Genomic DNA, 20,984 nt, shown 5'->3' on the forward strand with positions numbered 1-20,984 from the left:
AATTCAAAATTATTGAAACTGGAAAAAGAAGAACACATGAAGCCCAAAGTCAGCAGAAGGAGGGACATTATAAAGATCACAGAAGAAATAAATAAAATTGAGAAGAATAAAACAATACAAAAAAATTAATGAAATCAAGAGCTAGTTCTTTGAGAAAACAAACAAAATAGGTAAACCCCTAGCCAGACTTATTAAGAGAAAAAGAGAATCTACACACATAAACAGAATCAGAAATGAGAAAGGAAAAATCACGACGGACACCACAGAAATACAAAGAATTATTAAAGAAGACTATGAAAATCTATATGCTAACAAACTGGATAACGTAGAAGAAATGGACAAGTTTCTAGAAAAATACAACCTTCCAAGACTGACTAAGGAAGAAACAGAAAATCTAAACAGACCAACTACCAGTAACGAAATTGAATCAGTCATCAAAAAACTACCCAAGAACAAAACTCCTGGGCCAGATGGATTCACTGCTGAATTTTATCAGACATTTAGAGAAGACATAATACCCATTCTCCTTAAAGTTTTCCAAAAAATAGAAGAGGGAATACTTCCAAACTCATTCTATGAAGCCAGCATCACTCTAATACCAAAACCAGGCAAAGATCCCACAAAAAAAGAAAATTACAGACCAGTATCCCTGATGAACAAAGGTACAAAAATACCAACAAAATATTAGCAAACTGGATTCAAAAATACATCCAGAGGATCTTACACCATGATCAAGTGGGATGCATCTCAGCGATGCAAGGATGATACAGCATTCGAAAATCCATCAACATCATCTACCACATCAACAAAAGGAAGGACAAAAACCACATGATCATCTCCATAGATGCTGAAAAAGCATTCAACAAAACTCAACATCCATTCATGAAAAAAACTCTTAACAAAATGGGTATAGAGGGCAAATATCTCAACATAATAAAAGCTATATATGACAAACCCACAGCCAACATAATACTTAACAGTGAGAAGCTGAAAGTTTTTCACCTAAGATTGGGAACAAGACAGGGATGCCCACTCTCTCCACTTTTAATTCAACATAGTACTGGAGGTGCTAGCCATGGCAATCAGACAACACAAAGAAATAAAAGGCATCCAGATTGGTAAGGAAGAAGTCAAACTGTCACTGTTTGCAGATGACATGATACAGTATATCAAAAATCCCTAAAGAATCCACTCCAAAACTACTAGAACTAATATCTGAATTTAGCGAAGTTGCAGGATACAAAATTAATGCACAGAAATCTGTTACATTCCTATACACTAATGATGAACTAGCAGAAAGAGAAATCAGGAAAACAGCTCATTCACAATTGCATCAAAAAGTATAAAACACCTAGGAATAAACCTAATCAAGGAAGTGAAGGACCTATGCCCTGAAAACTACAACACACTCTTAAGAGAAATTAAAGAGGACACTAATAGATGGAAATTCATCCCATGCTCTTGGGTAGGAAGAATTAATATTGTCAAAATGGCCATCCTGCCTAAAGCAATCTACAGATTCAATGCAATCCCTACTGAAATACCAACAGCATTCTTCAATGAACCAGAATAAATAGTTCTAAAATTCATATGGGACCACAAAAGATCCTGAATAGCCAAAGCAATCCTGAGAAGGAAGAATAAAGCTGGGGGGATAACACTCCCCGACTTCAAGCTCTACTACAAGCAACAGTAATCAAGACAATTTGGTACTGCACAAGAACAGAACCATAGATCAATGGAACAGAATACAGAGCTCAGATATAAGCCCACATATATATGGCCAATTAATATATGAAATAGGAGCCATGGACATATAATGGGGAAATGACAGCCTCTTCAACAGCTGGTGTTGGCAAAGCTGGACAACTACGTGTAAGAGAATGGGACTGGATTACTGTCTGACTCCATACACAAAGGTAAACTCAAAATGGATGAAAGACCTGAATGTAAGTCATGAAACCATAAAACTCTTAGAAGAAAACATAGACAAAAATCTCTTGAATACAAACATGAGCAACTTTTTCATGAACATATCTCGTTGGGCAAGGGAAACAAAAGCAAAAATGAACAAGTGTGACTTCATCAAGCTAAAAAGCTTCTGCACAGCAAAGGACAGAACCAGCAGCAGAACACAAAGGCATCCTACAGTATGGGAGAATACATTCATAAATTACAGATCCAATAAGGGGTTGACATCCAAAATATATAAAGAGCTCATGTGTCTTAACACCAAAAAGTAAATAACACGATTAAAAAATGGGCAGAGGATCTGAACAGACACTTCTCCAAAGAAGAAATTCAGATGGCCAACAAGCACACGAAAAGATGCTCCACATTACCAACCATCAGAGAAATGCAAATTAAAACCACAATGAGACATCACCTCACACCAGTTAGGATGGCCAACATCCAAAAGACAAACAACAACAAATGTTGACAAGGATGTGGAGAAAGGGGAACCCTCCTACACTGCTGGTGGGAATGTAAATTAGTTCAACCATTGTGGAAAGCAGTATCGAGGTTTCTCAAAAAACTCAAAATAGAAATACCATTTGACCCAGGAATTCCACTCCTAGGAATTAACCCTAAGAAAACAGGATCACAGATTCAAAAAGACATATGCAACCCTATGTTCCTTGCAGCACTATTTACAATAGCCAAGATATGGAAGCAACCTAAGTGTCCACTAATAGATGAATGGATAAAGAAGTTGTGGTACATATGCGCAATGGAATATTATTCAGCCATAAGAAGAAAACAAATCCTACCATATGCAACAAAATGGATGGAGCTAGAGGGTATTATGCTCAGTGAAATAAGCCAGGTGGAAAAAGACAAGTACCAAATGATTTCACTCATCTGTCGAGTATAACAACAAAGCAAAAACTGAAGGAACAAAGCAGTAGCAGACTCATAAAACCCAAGAATGGACTAACAGTTACCAAAAGGAAAGGGACTGGGCAGAGTGGGTGGGAAGGGAGGGATAATGGCATTAAGGGCATTATGATTAGCACTTATAATATAGGAGGGACACGGCGAAGGAAGTATAGCACAGAGAAGACAAGTAGTGACTCTGTAGCATCTTACTATGCTGATGGACAGTGACTGTAATGGGGCATGTGGTGGGGACTTGATAATAGGGGGAATGTAGTAATCAGAATGTTGCTCATGTGAAATGTGAGCGTAAGATTGTATATCAACTATACCTTAATAAAAAATAAAAAAAAAAGAAAAATAGAGTCAGGAAGCCCTGAAGGGGGAGCTCTCACACAGGTACACCTGTAGCAGCTTACTTTGCATTCACAGGCAGGAGGAAGCTTACCTTACTACCCCAGTAGAAGGAAGGAAGAATTCCTCCTGGCCCACCAACAGCACAGCCAATGAGAAACTTTCACAACCCAGCCAACAAGAAGCCTCTACATTTCAAATTCCCAGTTTCTTCCAGTGAACTGGACTATTGTTGAAAAACACCACTCCCAGCTCCCCCTTTTTTCTGTAAAAGAATACTCCTCTCCTTTATTCTCCAGACTTGCCCATAGTTTGCATATCCCAAATTGTAATTCAACTGCTATTCCTGAATAAATTCCTTTTGCTGGTGAAAAAAAAAAAAGTAATCTGACAGTCTTTGTCTATCAACTAGAGTATTTATTTTATTTATATGTAATTACTGACATTCCTTGATGTTTTCATTTTGTTACTTGTTAGGTGTTTTTCTTTTCCCTTATCCTTTCTTGTCTTTGGTGGGGCAACAAATCATTCTATTCTTTTATTCTATCTCTACTAGCTTGGAAGTTATTCTTACTGCTTCTATTATTTTTCTGGCTACCCTAGAAATTTCAGCAAGAAAACTTAATTTATCAAAATCTGAACTTAATTCATGTATTTGCCTTCTCCCAAACCAGGGACTTTACAACACTCTAACTGCATTTAGTCTTCTTCCCATTTCATGAACTATTTTATCAGGCATTTTTATTCTACACTGGTTTTTTGAAACTCCACAAAACATTGTTATTATTGCTGTTGTTGTCATCATTGCTGTATTAACAGCCAATTTTTAGTTTTATCTTTGGTTGGGTCTTAACTGCATTTAACTCTCATCTTTTAAGTTTTTAATGTCAGCTGTATTTTTCATTTCTGCAAGTTCATTTTTTTTCAGACCTGTTATGGCATTTTATAGTTTTCTGTTATCTCATATGTCTTCAAGCTGATCTTTTATTTTCATAAATATAGATAGATTATTTCAATTTCCAAAGTGTTTGCAGGTCTTTTTTTTTTTATTGGATATTGTTCCTCTGGATTTCCAACTGTGGTGTTCAGTTTCCTTGTATTTTTGAGTATTTTTCATTGTGTGCTCATAATTTAACTTGAAAGATAATTAGTAGGAGTAATTTGAGGGCTGGATGAGTAACCATCTTCCAGACAGGATTGGATTTGATTCCATCAAGCACTTCAGTTCACTGCTGCCCCTTAAATTCTACATCACCCAAGAGAAACAAACCTGATCTCCATAATTTAACTTCTAGGAATCCATTCTCAGGAACTAATATAAAAATAAATTTATACACAGAGATATTCAAAACAATGTTATTTCGTATTTTAAAAACTGTTAACAAACTGTATGTCCAATAACAGCGGAATGGTTGGACTATATGAAAATGCACATAAGACATTAAAATGAGTTATTGTATAAGTATATAATATTATGGAATTTTTTAAATAATTAAGCTAAAAGATAAAAATTACATGTTATATAATTGCACATATGTAAATGAAAAACTATGCATAAAACACCTCTAAAACAGTGCTAATAGAACTTTTGTGACCATAAAAATGTTCTATACGTGCACTGCAATCCGGTAACCATTAATCACACACAGCTGTTTAGCACTTGAAACATGACTAGTGTGACTAAAGGATTACATTTTAAATTTTATTCAATTTTAACTATTTTAAATTTAGATAGCCAGGTATAGCTATTGTATTGGGCAGTGCAGATATAGAAATATTGACAGTGATTTTTGGGAAGTGCCTGAGACTTTTGGTGATTTTCTCCCCTTTTTAGTTTTCTAAGGGTCCAAATGTTCCTTAACATTTTACAGTAAAAAGGCTTTAACCAAAATAGCACCCTCATAAAATATAGGTAAAGCATTGTTATAAAGCCCAGTAGAACTTCAAAGTCTAAGTCTGTACAATTTAACAAGAAGTTAAATGTATCATGTAGCCAAACTGTCTTGGTTGTCATGACAGCTTTTATAATTTTAGGTAAAACTGATTTTTAAAGAATACCAAGCAAAAAAAAAATCACAAGGTAATTACCTTTCCACATGCTATCCTAGAATCACAACAAACAATGGATATGTTTCTGTTGTCTCGTTCATAATCAAATAGCCTGTCATCAGTTAGCTCTTTTTCTGGAATATCCATGGAAAGTTGATAAGAAATTTTTTTTAAGTTCTTTGAATCTAATGGGAAAAGAATCACATTAAAGTACATACATGTTTTAAATTTTCCAAAACCTCTCTTCAGAAATGAAATTTCAAACTTTATTACAAATGCATTGATTCATCACACTTTTTTAATGGAAGAAAAATGAGGACCTTCATTAAGTTAAAGTGAGGGCTTCTTTTGTTAAAAAATGAAAACATTCCTTCGTTTAAAGAAGAAAAATGATTTTTCAGTAAGTGGGATTTTTTCTGGCCTTACATAGTAGGAAACAACTGAATATGGAACTTTATACTAGGAATTTAGTTGAAAAGTAAACTAAACAAAAAATATATTCTCAAAGTATCTTTTCAACAGCTCTGGGTGGTAGAAGAGGAGTCCAGTGCTCAGAAGTTTAAGTAATTTACCCTAAATCATACAGCTCTTAAGGAAAAAACTAAGATATAAATCTAGAACTTCTGGTTCTAAAATCAATGCTCCTTCAATTGTACCAGTACTACAGCTATACTGGCCAACTGATAGAAGCCATATATGAAGAAAGGAATATGATTTACTTTTGACAGATTCTGATATCCCAGCTTGAAAACAAAATGGACTGTGTGCTTAATAAAACAAAAACAAGAGTCAATGAACTCAAAACTCTTTATAGCTAATCTATAAAGTGCTCTACAGAGGTCGCTAATTTATTCCAATCAATAACACAATGAGCTACTGATTAAGAACTTCAAAAGCCAGAGACCTAAAACATCAGTTTTTCCCCCCTCTAATTAACTTCATCTAGATTAAGATTCTTCTGAGTCATTTGACTGATGCATTGGGTGAAATAAAACATTTAAATATTATTTTTAAAATATGCTAATTTTAGCTCTTGGTCATACGATGAGCTTTCTGATGCACAACTGATCTGTAACTTCAGCACTGATGCACTCACCTTCTTCAGAGAAAGTAGTCTGTTCATTTGTTATTGCAAACTGTCTGGCCATTTGTTGCTCCTGTTTTCTACACAACCAAAAAATGTGATGCATAAATACAGCTGAAGTTTAAAACAGAATACTACACATTTTAATTGCTTAAATGCCATTCCTTGTTATTTTTATCTGTTATTACTTATGAATCCAGTCACTTAATCAGTGCACATGAAACTGTACTCTGCTTAGTGGACAAATTTCCCCACTGTAGGAATTCTGAATTGCCCTAAAAAATTTGTGATTGGTAAATTTCTACTTTAAATCAGTGAGTTCATAGAGTTTCTGGGAGCTTCCAAATCTCATAACATCCACCAGGAATTGTAATAGGCTTGCTTTGGGCAATTTTTGTTTCTTCACTGGGATCTATCTTCAAAATTATGTATTTCAAAAAAACAAGGTTCATTTTACAAAAAACTCTCCAAGGGGGCCTATCTGAATTTCAATATCAAAGGCTCAATGTTACCTCGCCAGGGCTTTTTCCTTTGCTTTGAGTCTATCAGCTTCACTGCCATGGGCTGTGTGAGGGTCAATAGAGATTAATTCAGCTTTGCAGCTTTGGATTTTTTGTTTTTCCTCATAGATGTGGTCAATCAGATTTTGGAAATAACTGCAACAGGGGGCCTGAAAAAGAAAGAGGTTGTTTTCATCTCATCAGTCCAAGATGCAGTTAATTAGAGGGGGGAAAACCAAAAATAGCTAATGGGATTTTGATAACAATCTATACTAACTTTTCTTTAGTAACAGCTTTACTGAGATATAATTCAAATACCATAGCATTTGCCCATTTAAGCTGTAAAATTCTATAGTTTTTAGTATATTCACAGAGTTGTGTAATCATCACCACAATCAATTTTAGAACATGAAACCTGTACCCATTAATAATCACTTTATCCTCTTCTCTCAGCTCCCAGCAACCACTAATCTCTTTTCTATCTTTCTAGCTTTGCCTATTCTGTACAGTTCATATAAATGGAATCATATAATTTGTACTTTGTGAATGGCTTCTTTCACTTGGCATAATGTTTTCAAGGTTCATATATGTTGTAGCATATATTAGTACATCATTTCTTTTAATGGCTGAATAATATTCCACTGTATGGATATACCACATTTACCTACCCATTCATCAGTTGATGGACATTTGGGTTTTCACTTTTTGTCTGTTATGAATTGTGCTGCTATGAACATTTGTATACAAGTTTTGTGTGTACATATGTTGCCAATATCTTGGATATATACCTAGGGTTGGAATTGCTAGGTTATGTGGTAGGTCTAACTTTGTGAGTAATTGCCCAAATATTTTCCAAAGTAGCTGCACCATTTTATATTCTTCAGCAGTGTGTGAGGGTCCCAGCTTCTCTACATGCTTGTCAACAGTTGTTATTATCTGTCTTTTTGATGATAGCCATCATAGTGGGTGTGAAATGGGATCCCATTGTAGTTATGATTTGCATTTCCCCAACAGCTAACAGATTACTCTTGTAAAAATGGCAATGCAGAAGAAAATAATACATAAGCTTAAAAATGGAATTTAGGGGGCGGAAGATGGTGGCGTGAGTAGAGCAGAGGAAATCTCCTCCCAAAACCACATATATCTATGAAAATATAACAAAGACAACCCTTCCTAGAATAAAGACCAGAGGACACAGGACAATATCCAGACCACATCCGCACCTGAGAGAACCCAGCACCTCGCGAAGGGGGTAAGATACAAGCCCCGGCCCGGCGGGAGCTGAGCGCCCATCCCCCCAACTCCCGGCGGGAGAAGAATAGGCAGAGCGGGAGGGAGACGGAGCCCAGGACTGCCGAACACCCAGCCCCAGCCATCCGGGCCAGAGTGCAGGGCCCTGGATACTAGGAAAACAGGGCAGCAAGAACAGTGAGTGGGCACTGGAGGCCGGGTGCCCAAGGACATAAGAAAAGCAAGCGACCAATTTTTTTTTTTCTGTTTTGTTTTGGCGAGCGCTTTTTGGAAGTCTTAAAGGGATAGGGACCCCAATACTAGGGAAACAGGGCAGCAAGACTGGTGAGCAGATGCCTGAGGCTGGCGCCGGAGAATAAAGAAAAACGAGCAGCCACTTTCTTTTTTTTAATTAAAAAAAATTTTTTTTTTTTGGTGGTTGTTGTTTTGTTTTGCGGGTGCTCTTTGGAAGTCTTAAAGGGGCAGGGCAGGACACTTAATCCAGAGGTAGGGAATCTGGGGACCTCTGGGCACCCTAATCCCTGGGCTGCAGGGAGCAGGGAGGCCCCTTACGGAGATAAATAGCCTACCAGCCACTCCCCCTCCAACGCGACTCCACCACTTTGGAGTAGCTGCCCGAGCCAGGCCATGCCCACAGCAACAGCGGAGATTAACTCCATAGCAGCCGGGCAGGAAGCAGAAACCCTGTCTGCACGCAGCTGCCCAGCACAAGCCACTAGAGGTCGCTGTTCTCCCAGGAGAGGAGGGCCACAAACCAACAAGAAAGGAACTCCTTCCAGCCGTCACTCGTCCCAGCTCTGCAGACTATTCCTATCACCATGAAAAGGCAAAGCTACAGGCAGACAAAGATCACAGAGACAACACCAGAGAAGGAGACAGACCTAACCAGTCTTCCTGAAAAAGAATTCAAAATAAGAATCATAAACATGCTGACAGAGATGCAGAGAAATATGCAAGAGAAATGGGATGAAGTCCGGAGGGAGATCACAGATGCCAGAAAGGAGATCGCAGAAATGAAACAAACTCTGGAAGGGTTTATAAGCAGAATGGATAGGATTCAAGAGGGCATTGATGGAATTGAAACCAGAGAACAGGAACGCATAGAAGCTGACAGAGAGAGAGACAAAAGGATCTCCAGGAATGAAACAATATTAAGAGAACTGTGTGACCAATCCAAAAGGAACAATATCCGTATTATAGGGGTTCCAGAAGAAGAAGAGAGACGAAAAGAGATGGAAAGTATCTTAGAAGAAATAATTGCTGAAAATTTCCCCAAACTGGGGGAGGAAATAATCGAACAGACTACGGAAATACACAGAACCCCCAACAGAAAGGATACAAGGAGGACAACACCAAGACACATAATAATTAAAATGGCAAAGATCAAGGACAAAGAAAGAGTTTTAAAGGCAGCTAGAGAGAAAAAGGTCACCTATAAAGGAAAACCCATTAGGCTAACATCAGACTTCTCGACAGAAACCCTACAGGCCAGAAGAGAATGGCATGATATATTTAATACAATGAAACAGAAGGGCCTTGAACCAAGGATACTGTATCCAGCATGACTGTCATTCAAATATGACGGTGGGATTAAACAATTCCCAGTCAAGCAAAAGCTGAGGGAATTTGCTTTCCACAAACCACCTCTACAGTACATCTTACAGGGACTGCTCTAGATGGGAGCACTCCTAGAAAGAGCCCAGCACAAAACAGCCAACATATGAAGAATCGAGGAGGAGGAATAAGAAGGGAGAGAAGAAAAGAATCTCCAGACAGTGTATATAACAGCTCAATAAGCAAGCTAAGTTAGGCAGTAAGATACTAAAGAGGCTAACTTTGAACCTTTGGTAACCACGAATTTAAAGCCTGCAATGGCAATAAGTACATATCTTTCAATAGTCACCCTAAATGTTAATGGGCTGAATGCACCAATCAAAAGACACAGAGTAATAGAGTGGATAAAAAAGCAAGACCCATCTATATGCTGCTTACAAGAAACTCACCTCAAACCCAAAGACATGTACAGACTAAAAGTCAAGGGATGGAAAAACATATTTCAAGCAAACAACAGCGAGAAGAAAGCAGGGGTTGCAGTACTAATATCAGACAAAATAGACTTCAAAACAAAGAAAGTAACAAGAGATAAACAAGGACACTACATAATGATAAAGGGCTCAGTCCAACAAGAGGATATAACCATTCTAAATATATATGCACCCAACACAGGAGCACCAGCATATGTGAAACAAATACTAACAGGACTAAAGGGGGATACAGACTGCAATGCATTCATTCTAGGAGACTTCAACACACCACTCACCCCAAAGGATAGATCCACCGGGCAGAAAATAAGTAAGGACACGGAAGCACTGAACAACACAGTAGAGCTGATGGACCTAATAGACATCTATAGAACTCTACATCCAAAAGCAACAGGATATACATTCTTATCAAGTGTATGGAACATTCTCCAGAATAGACCACATACTAGGCCACAAAAAGAGCCTCAGAAAATTCCAAAAGATTGAAATCCTACCAACCAACTTTTCAGACCACAAAGGCATAAAACTAGAAATAAACTGTACAAAGAAAGCAAAGAGGCTCACAAACACATGGAGGCTTAACAACACGCTCCTAAATAATCAATGGATCAACGACCAAATCAAAATGGAGATCCAGCAATATATGGAAACAACTGACAACAACAACACTAAGCCCCAACTTCTGTGGGACACAGCAAAAGCAGTCGTAAGAGGAAAGTATATAGCAATCCAAGCATATTTTAAAAAGGAAGAGCAATCCCAAATGAATGGTCTAATGTCACAATTATCGAAATTGGAAAAAGAAGAACAGATGAGGCCTAAGGTCAGCAGAAGGAGGGGCATAATAAAGATCAGAGAAGAAATAAGTAAAATTGAGAAGAATAAAACAATAGCAAAAATCAATGAAACCACGAGCTGGTTCTTCGAGAAAATAAACAAAATAGATAAGCCTCTAGACAGACTTATTAAGAAGAAGAGAGAGTCAACACAAATCAACAGTATCAGAAACGAGAAAGGAAAAATCACGACGGACCCCACAGAAATACAAAGAATTATTAGAGAATACTATGAAAACCTATATGCTAACAAGCTGGGAAACCTAGGAGAAATGGACAACTTCCTAGAAAAATACAACCTCCCAAGATTGATCCAGAAAGAAACAGAAAATCAACAGACCAATTACCAGCAACGAAATTGAAGCGGTAATCAAAAAACTACCAAAGAACAAAACCCCCGGGCCAGATGGATTTACCTTGGAATTTTATCAGACATACAGGGAAGACATAATACCCATTCTCCTTAAAGTTTTCCAAAAAATAGAGGAGAAGGGGATACTCCCAAACTCATTCTATGAAGCTAACATCACCCTAATACCAAAACCAGGCAAAGACCCCACCAAAAAAGAAAACTACAGACCAATATCCCTGATGAATGTAGATGCAAAAATACTCAACAAAATATTAGCAAACCGAGTTCAAAAATACATCAAGAGGATCATACACCATGACCAAGTGGGATTCATCCCAGGGATGCAAGGATGGTACAACATTCGAAAGTCCATCAACATCATCCACCACATCAACAAAAAGAAAGACAAAAACCACATGATCATCTCCATAGATGCTGAAAAAGCATTTGACAAAGTTCAACATCCATTCACAATAAAAACTCTCAGCAAAATGGGAATAGAGGGCAAGTACCTCAACATAATAAAGGCCATCTATGATAAACCCACAGCCAACATTATATTGAACAGCGAGAAGCTGAAAGCATTTCCTCTGAGATCGGGAACTAGACAGGGATGCCCACTCTCTCCACTGTTATTTAACATAGTACTGGAGGTCCTAGCCATGGCAATCAGACAAAACAAAGAAATACAAGGAATCCAGATTGGTAAAGAAGAAGTTAAACTGTCACTATTTGCAGATGACATGATACTGTACATAAAAAACCCTAAAGACTCCACCCCAAAACTACTAGAACTGATAGCGGAATACAGCAAAATTGCAGGATACAAAATCAACACAGAAATCTGTGGCTTTCCTATATACTAACAATGAACCAACAGAAAGAGAAATCAGGAAAACAACTCCATTCACAATTGCATCAAAAAAAATAAAATACCTAGGAATAAACCTAACCAAAGAAGTGAAAGACTTATACTCTGAAAACTACAAGTCACTCTTAAGAGAAATTAAAGGGGACACTAACAGATGGAAACTCATCCCATGCTCCTTGCTAGGAAGATTTAATATCGTCAAAATGGCCATCCTGCCCAAAGCAATATACAGATTTGATGCAATCCCTATGAAACTACCAGCAACATTCTTCAACGAACTGGAACAAATAATTCAAAAATTCATATGGAAACACAAAAGACCCCGAATAGCCAAAGCAATCCTGAGAAAGAAGAATAAAGTAGGGGGGATCTCACTCCCCAACTTCAAGCTCTACTATAAAGCCATAGTAATCAAGACAATTTGGTACTGGCACAAGAGCAGAGCCACAGACCAATGGAACAGACTAGAGAATCCAGACATTAACCCAGACATATATGGTCAATTAATATTTGATAAAGGAGCCATGGACATACAATGGCGAAATGAGAGTCTCTTCAACAGGTGGTGCTGGCAAAACTGGACAGCTACATGTAGGAGAATGAAACTGGACCATTGTCTAACCCCATATACAAAAGTAAACTCAAAATGGATCAAAGACCTGAATGTAAGTCATGAAACCATTAAACTCTTGGAAGCAAACATAGGCAAAAACCTCTTAGACATAAACATGAGTGGCTTCTTCTTGAACATATCTCCCCGGGCAAGGAAAACAACAGCAAAAATGAGTAAGTGGGACTATATTAAGCTGAAAAGCTTCTGTACAGCAAAAGACACCACCAATAGAACAAAAAGGAACGCTACAGTACGGGAGAATATATTTCAAAATGATACATCTGATAAAGGCTTGACGTCCAGAATATATAAAGAGCTCACATGCCTCAACAAACAAAAAACAAATAACCCAATTAAAAAATGGGCAGAGGAACTGAACAGACAGTTCTCCAAGAAAGAAATACAGATGGCCAACAGACACATGAAAAGATGCTCCACATCGCTAATTATCAGAGAAATGCAAATTAAAACTACAATGAGGTATCACCTCACACCAGTAAGGATGGCTGCCATCCAAAAGACAAACAACAACAAATGTTGGCGAGGCTGTGGAGAAAGGGGAACCCTCCTACACTGCTGGTGGGAATGTAAGTTAGTTCAACCATTGTGGAAAGCAGTATGGAGGTACATCAAAATGCTCAAAACAGACTTACCATTTGACCCAGGAATTGCACTCCTAGGAATTTATCCTAAGAATGCAGCAACCAAGTATGAGAAAGATCAGTGCACCCCTATGTTTATTGCAGCACTATTTATAATAGCCAAGAATTGGAAGCAACCTAAATGTCCATCGATAGATGAATGGATAAAGAAGATGTGGTACATATACACAATGGAATACTACTCAGCCATAAGAAAAGGGCAAATCCTACCATTTACAGCAACATGGGTGGAGCTGGAGGGTATTATGCTCAGTGAAACAAGCCAAGCAGAGAAAGAGAAATACCAAATGATTTCACTTATCTGTGGAATATTAAGAACAAAGGAAAAACTGAAGGAACAAAACAGCAGCAGAATCACAGAACTCAAGAATGGACTAACAGGTACCAAAGGGAAAGGGACTGGGGAGGATGGGTGGGTAGGGAGGGATAAGGGGGGGAGAAGTAGGGGGGTATTAAGATTAGCATGCATGGGGGGTAGGAGAAAAGGGAGGGCTGTACAACACAGAGAAGGCAAGTAGTGATTCTACAACATTTTGCTATGCTGATGGACAGTGACTGTAAAGGGGTTTATAGGGGAGACCTGGTATAGGGGAGAGCCTAGTAAACATAATATTTGTCATGTAAGTGTAGATTAGTGATACCAAAAACAAACAAACAAAAACAAAACAAAACAAAACAAAAAACAAACAAACAAAAAAGGGCAGTTCCTGTGTGGTAACGTCCAATGAGTTCTACACAAGGGTATAAAGGGCATATAAAAGTGTAGGCAAAGGGTCTGTTTGCGTTTATACAGAAGATCAAAGCCTAATTAGGCTACCCCGAAAATGAACTAAGATACGATATGAAAAAGAACTTCCAACATCAGCACTCTCTGGAAGACTCATGCCAGAAGATGATCATCAAGAAACCCCAACAAAGATCCACGCACTGCTACAGCTGTAGATGCACTCATCCCACCAGTTCCTGGACTTGCCATGGGAATGAAGGAGATATCTAAGCTGGCCTGTGCATACAGTAAAACAACAAATTTGACTGGATCTATACTGTTGGAACTCAACCAAGAATTAGGAGAAGTGCAAATTGTAGCTCTCCAAAATCTTACAACTACAGACTATTTACTGTTAAAAGAACATAAGGGATGTGAACATTCCCCAGGAATGGGTTGTTTTAATTTGTCTGATTTCTCTCAGACTGTTCAAGCTCGGTTGGACAATATCCACCATATCATAGATAAGTTTTCACAAATGCCTAAGGTGCCTAACTGGTTTTCTTGGTTTCACTGGAGATGGCTGGTAATTACAGATATGCTTTGGTTATGTAACCAACTCCTATTATGTTGATGTGTGTGCGCAATTTAAGTAGTAGCTTAAAACCTATACATGCTGAAGTTACTCTACAAGAAAATATGTCAAGGAAATAATCAATCTTCCCATGTTTTCTTCCGCCTGCTACTTCTATAGCTTTTCTTCTTCCTTCCTAATTACAACCCTTAAATAGAATTCGTGCCTCATATCAAATTTACCGAGTATCATAATTCTTCCAAGTGGTAAAGATACCTCAAGACAAATGCTGGGCATAGAAGCTACAGGGCATAAATATGCAAAGAAATAAAAAGCTAACCATTTCAAACAATAAGGCTTCTCCCTCACTTACCAACTTTACATTTCCCTGTATGGCCCCGGAAGATGACTGGTTAGCCAGAGATGGGTAAGATTCCTCAAGGGAGGAACAACCTAAGACAGGCACAGTCGCAGGGGGGCCATCAGGTGAGAAATTGGGGATCAACAGAGGTGAGGCTTAGAACCTCACCCCCCCTGTTCTGAGAGAAATCTTCTGCATCCGTGGATGTTTTATTGCCCTTGTCTAGCTTGGATTAGCACATAGTCTACAGGCACACACCTGATCATCTACATTTGCTCCCTTACAACACTAAACTATGTTTTCTACCTTTATCTTGTATCTATCTACCACTTCAGCATTTTATTAAAAATAATAATAAAGAGAGAAATGTGGTATCCACATATAAATCAAGTATAAAAATCTAATGAGTATTCATATTTGAACTGACTGTTTATAGTTCCTAATGCATGAGCAAAACTGAAAGTTTCTGTGATGACTGCCCTTGTACTGTTCACTATGTAACTTATTCACTATGTAAGAATTTGTTCTCCATGTAAGAACTTGTTTGTTATGCCTCAGAAGATTGGAGACTGACGAAAATTAGGCTTGGGGTGGATTAATGATTGTGCATTGAGCATTGATTCCCCTATACAGAATTTTATTGTTGTTAACAACCATTTGATCAATAAATATGAGAGATGCCCTCACAAAAAACAAAACAAAACAAAACAAAACAAACAAACAAACAAAAGTACACACTTCTAATGGTAAAATAAATAAGTAACCGGGATGTAATGTATAGCATAAGGAATATAGTCAAGATATTGTAACAGCTTGGTATGATGATAGCTGGTACCTAGAATTGTCATGTATATAAATGTTGAATCACTATGTTGTACACCTGAAACTAATGTAATGTAATACTGTGTGTCAACTACCCTTCAATAAAAAATAATTATCTACAAAAAAAAAAAATCAAATGAGTATTCATATTTGAACTGATTGTTTATAGTTCATAATGCATGAGGAAAACCAAAAGTTTCTGTGATGACTGCCCTTGTACTGTTCACTATGTAACCTATTCACTATGTTAGAATTTGTTCTCTATGTAAGAACTTGTTTGTTATGCCTCAGAAGTTTGGAGACTGACGAAGATTAGGCTTGGGGTGGATTAATGATTGTGCATGGAGCATTGACTCCCCTATACAGAATTTTGTTGTTGTTAACAACCATTTGATCAATAAATATGAGAGATGCCCTCACACACAAAAAAAATGGAATTTAAAAACATCACTGTTTCCTGAGTAAGCCAGCTATAGAACTTACATGTTGTATTGATTCGGAGCTACAGTAGTCAGAGGAAAGATCCACATTGGAAAGAAATGTTCTTAGATCACTCCCACAAAATTCACATTTGGGTGATAACTCCTCCTCTTCTTCCTTCAGAGAGAAGAAAAGAAATGATGGAGTACCCACAAGAATGCCCTGAGCCTCTGAGAACAAGAGGAGCCAGGGCTCTGGCAGGGCCAGCAAGTGTCTAGGAGGACAGCAGCACTGGTGGCAGGTGTGCAAATCTGCTTGGGAACAACTGTCAGACATGTAGGGGGCTCCCAGTAATAGTTGATAGGGAACTTTCAGAGGGTTAAAATCCTTTACCAGAAGGCACCAAGCCAGCAAGATCTGTATATTCCAGTAATGAGACATCATTTTTATTTAAAGGCTGCTGAGGACGGAGAAGGCTGAGGTAGTGTTCTGAGGGCCTCTGCCTGGTGTCAGAGCACAGCTGAGCCATCAGGAGCTGTGTGTGTCCTTAGGATGCCTCTTCAGCATAAGAACAAAGCTGCAGAAATGCCTTTACTGTTGACATCACAGTCCCTTGTGGGGGAGGAGGACATACAGTGTGTAACTAGATGCAAGAGACAAAGGATAACACACACTAGACTTACGCAAGTGGTCTAAGGTGTTTGAATATCATAAACTCTTTCAAAAAGTGACTGGTAGGAAGAAGTCTTTTCATTAGTATGTCAGCCACCATTTACAATGATCAACGTCCTAAATCAGAGTCCTTTCTCAAGGGGAAGCCCAGGTTGCAGTCCCGAATTCTCCTGTCTGTGCTGTGAAGGTGATTCAGGAGGAGTTGAAGGAGACCAGGGGTAGTAAAAGGGAGTTAGGGGCTCAGGTGACTCAGTGAGGGGCTGACACTACAGTTGTGTTAGTGATCTGAGCTCATGACTACAGAGGCTCCTGGGCAGGCGAGCGGTCAAGCCTCATCAGCACAGGCCTCCAGGAAAAGACCCAGATCACACAGGACTTGTAGGTCACGAGCACTTCCAGGACATCTGTATTTGCCATGGAAACCATTCTCTCGGGGCTGGCAAAATGGCCACTGTGGGACTAAAAGGTGACCGAGGTGTACAGGGCAGCCAGGCATTCACCACCCTAGAATAAGGTCCAATGTCATTAGGCCCCTGAAACTGCCTGGTTGTAAGTGCTGCACATTGCTGAAAGCAGAACACTTGGGGAGTAAAGCCTTGCAATAGAGAAATGGCAGTAAAAAACCTAGGATGGCCACCAGATGATGGAGCAGGGCACAGAGTGTGGCACTGCCAGGTCATCTGCAACCTGCTCCACACAAGGGTCTGGGTGATGAACTCCTCATCCCACTGTCCCTTCACCCTTCACCTGGGCGTAAAGCAAGGTCTTCAAAAGGTCATGAAAGGTTTGGACCCTGTACCTGAAGAGGGTGTGGCTAGAGGCGAGCTGCAAGCCAGCCGCTGCTGCCCCCGAACTAGGCTAGTGTCCAAGTCCCACCTAGAGGACCTGAAAGACCTGCCAAGCTGCAGGAGGAGCCCACCCTGCCCACGTGCCAGTGCGGGGACAACTCCCTGGAAAAAAGGCCGCAAAGCTCTCCTCATGTTCGGGCTGTCTCTGGGCGTCAGGGGAAGAAAGCTCAAGAAACTTCTCTGGATACAAACTTCTGTGGTTCAGAAAAGGGAAGGTCCCATGTTTAAATAAAGAGTCTCAACCTGAGGAGTCAACCTGAGGAGGGTGACCATAAGGTTGAGAAACCTGGGCAAATATAAACAGTAAATGTTGGTTAATGTTCCATTACATGATGTGTTTAGTGGGCTGCCTGTTTTTGGAGTCGCATAGTTCAGTGTGCTGCACAAAACGGCGGTGGGGACATGTCAGCGCGCCTACACCGTGTCCCCACTGGCTCCTGCCCGCACATGGCCACGCATTGCCTCGGGGCCTGGGCCTCCTGTTTTCAGTGAATAAGCTTGCGCCTTTAGTGTGTCCCAGAAGGAGCAACCAAGGGGGCTCCGACCCGGGAGTGTGCAGCTCCCTCCACAGAGCTGGGCCGGACCAGTTAGGAGATGATCCTGCCCCCAGTCAGTCCCCCACCACCTGCTGCACTGGGGTGGTGTGCCATCCTGTCGGAATTACCAGGGTGGCCTTTCCCTTGATCATCAAGCACAGGCATTAACTGGTCACTTAACAAACACAAACACAGCAAATGTTCACCTATGTTCCCAGGCTTTATGGCCACTGTTACGGGTTGAATTGTGTCCCCTGAAAAGATATTGAAGTCCTAACCCCTGGTGCCTGTGACTGTGGCCTTATTTAGAAATGGGGTCATTACAGATGGACTCCAGAAGAGGTCATTAGGGTGAGCCCTAATCCAGTATGACTGGTGTCCTTGGAGAAGAGGGACACCTGGACACAGACACACAGAAGATGCTGGGACAACTGCGGCGAGATTGGAGTGATGCTGCCCGGTGCCGAGGGCTGTGGAGGACTGACGACCCGCAGCGAGGGAGGGGCAAGGAAGGGTGCTTGCTCCCTGGCCAGTAGGAGACAATTTCCTGGCACTTGATTTTGGACTTCGGCCTTCAGAACTGTGAAGCAATAAGCTGCTGTCATTTTAAGCCACCCAGTTGGTGGTACTTTGCTACAGCAGCCCTCAGAAATTAATAGAGCTATCCTTAGTGCTATTCCAAGTAAATGACCCCTTTGCCTGCTTTTTTCTTTTAAGTCTTCACTGCCTTTTGTGCAAACCATTATGTGGCTTTTTATTATATCATTTATTATAGTAAGAAAAAATATGAATTAAAATCACCTTGAAGTTAATGCCTAAACTGGAACTCTCTTGTCTGAATGCCAGAATGGGTGGTGGTCCAACGCTAGGTAATGTTCTCAGAGAAGGCTCGAACAGGGTTAGGTAGTCTTCCTCAAACTAAATTTTAAAAAGAGAGAGAGAAAATTGAAGATTGAATAAGTGATTCTTTAACATGGGCACATTATGTTATTGGACTGACAAACATGTCTTACCTCCAACTCACATAAAATATTCAGTTTGGACTCTTCTGGATTAATTACCCATTTTTCTGAAGGGAAAAGGACAGACTTAGAAGGAAAGTTCAAAACCTTTGTGCAGTGTATGCCATTTTCTCTAGTTTGCAGATCCTAGCGTAACAGAGGAAAACTGAACTAATCCCTGAGTTTAAAATTCAAGCCAGAGACGGGTAAGATTCCTCAAGGGAGGAACAACCTAAGACAGGCACAGTCGCAGGGGGGTCATCAGGTGAGAAATTGGGGATCAACAGAGGTGAGGCTTAGAACCTCACCCCCCCTGTTCTGAGAGAAATCTTCTGCATACGTGGATGTTTTATTGCCCTTGTCTAGCTTGGATTAACACATAGTCTACAGGCACACACCTGATCATCTACATTTGCTCCCTTACAACACTAAACTATGTTTTCTACCTTTATCTTGTATCTACCTACCACTTCAGCATTTTATTAAAAATAATAATAATAAAGAGAGAAATGTGGTATCCACATATAAATCAAGTATAAAAACCAAATGAGTATTCATATTTGAACTGACTGTTTATAGTTCATAATGCATGAGCAAGACTGAAGGTTTCTGTGATGGCTGCCCTTGTACTGTTCACCATGTAACTTATTCACTATGTAAGAATTTGTTCTCCATGTGAGAACTTGTTTGTTATGCCTCAGAAGATTGGAGACTGATGAAAATTAGGCTTGGGGTGGATTGATTGTGCATTGAGCATTGACTCCCCTATACAGAATTTTATTGTCGTTAACAACCATTTGATCAATAAATATGAGAGATGCCCTCACAGAAAAAAAAAAAAAAGGACAGACTTCCAATGGTAAAATAAATAAGTAACCGGGATGTAATGTATAGCATAAGGAATATAGTTAAGATATTGTAACAGCTTGGTAGGGTGATAGCTGGAACCTAGAATTATGTATATAAATGTTTTATCATTGTGTTGTACACTTGAAACTAATGTAATGTAATACTGTGTGTCAACTACCCTTCAATAAAAAATAATTATCTAAAAAAAAAAAATTCAACACCAACATTAACTGGAAAACGAACTCAAGTAGCCCCCAAAACCCTGTTACCATGAACAGGTGGCAGTTTCTTTTTGTTCCCCTTATTTTCTGAGTCTTAGGGTCAGATATAAGGCAGAAAGCTGATTTTGCAGAAACCAAGACATCCTGTCCCAGGTACTGAGGAGGAAGTGGTAAGAAAAACAAAAAGCAATTGAATGGGTGCAAGAATGTCTGCTGGGCTCCTTGCAGGTTGCTACTGTTTGTGTCTATGGTCATGAATATCACAGCCTCTCTCCCACGATTTCCCCCTTAAAGGCCCTAACTCCTTGTGTTTCGGGGGGACAGGGGTTCTTTAAGGCATAAGCCTGCCACTCCCTCCTTTCCTGGCAAATTATTAAACTATTCTTTTCCTTTCCTCAAAACCTTGTCACAGTGTTTTGTGTTGTGACTCTGGTGACAAGGACTGGTTTTCAATAACACTAGCATATCACATGCTCTGTTTAA

The 20,984-nt window shown here is 39.4% G+C and overlaps 1 protein-coding gene across 1 annotated transcript in view; it reads right to left on the bottom strand.

Moving 5' to 3' along the window:
- Nucleotides 1–20,984, bottom strand: part of ERICH6 (glutamate rich 6) — a 48,512-nt gene that overhangs the window by 20,498 nt on the left and 7,030 nt on the right. Inside the window, exons 5-10 of the mRNA XM_036896396.2 lie at nucleotides 19,444–19,499; nucleotides 19,232–19,348; nucleotides 16,438–16,551; nucleotides 6,877–7,034; nucleotides 6,377–6,444; nucleotides 5,320–5,465 (exon numbers count right to left, since the gene is read on the bottom strand). Coding sequence (XP_036752291.2) covers nucleotides 5,320–5,465; nucleotides 6,377–6,444; nucleotides 6,877–7,034; nucleotides 16,438–16,551; nucleotides 19,232–19,348; nucleotides 19,444–19,499 — 659 coding nt within the window. The remainder of the gene's footprint in view (nucleotides 1–5,319; nucleotides 5,466–6,376; nucleotides 6,445–6,876; nucleotides 7,035–16,437; nucleotides 16,552–19,231; nucleotides 19,349–19,443; nucleotides 19,500–20,984) is intronic.

This window comes from Manis pentadactyla, chromosome 1, assembly GCF_030020395.1.
Source record: "Manis pentadactyla isolate mManPen7 chromosome 1, mManPen7.hap1, whole genome shotgun sequence".
NCBI lineage: Eukaryota > Metazoa > Chordata > Mammalia > Pholidota > Manidae > Manis > Manis pentadactyla.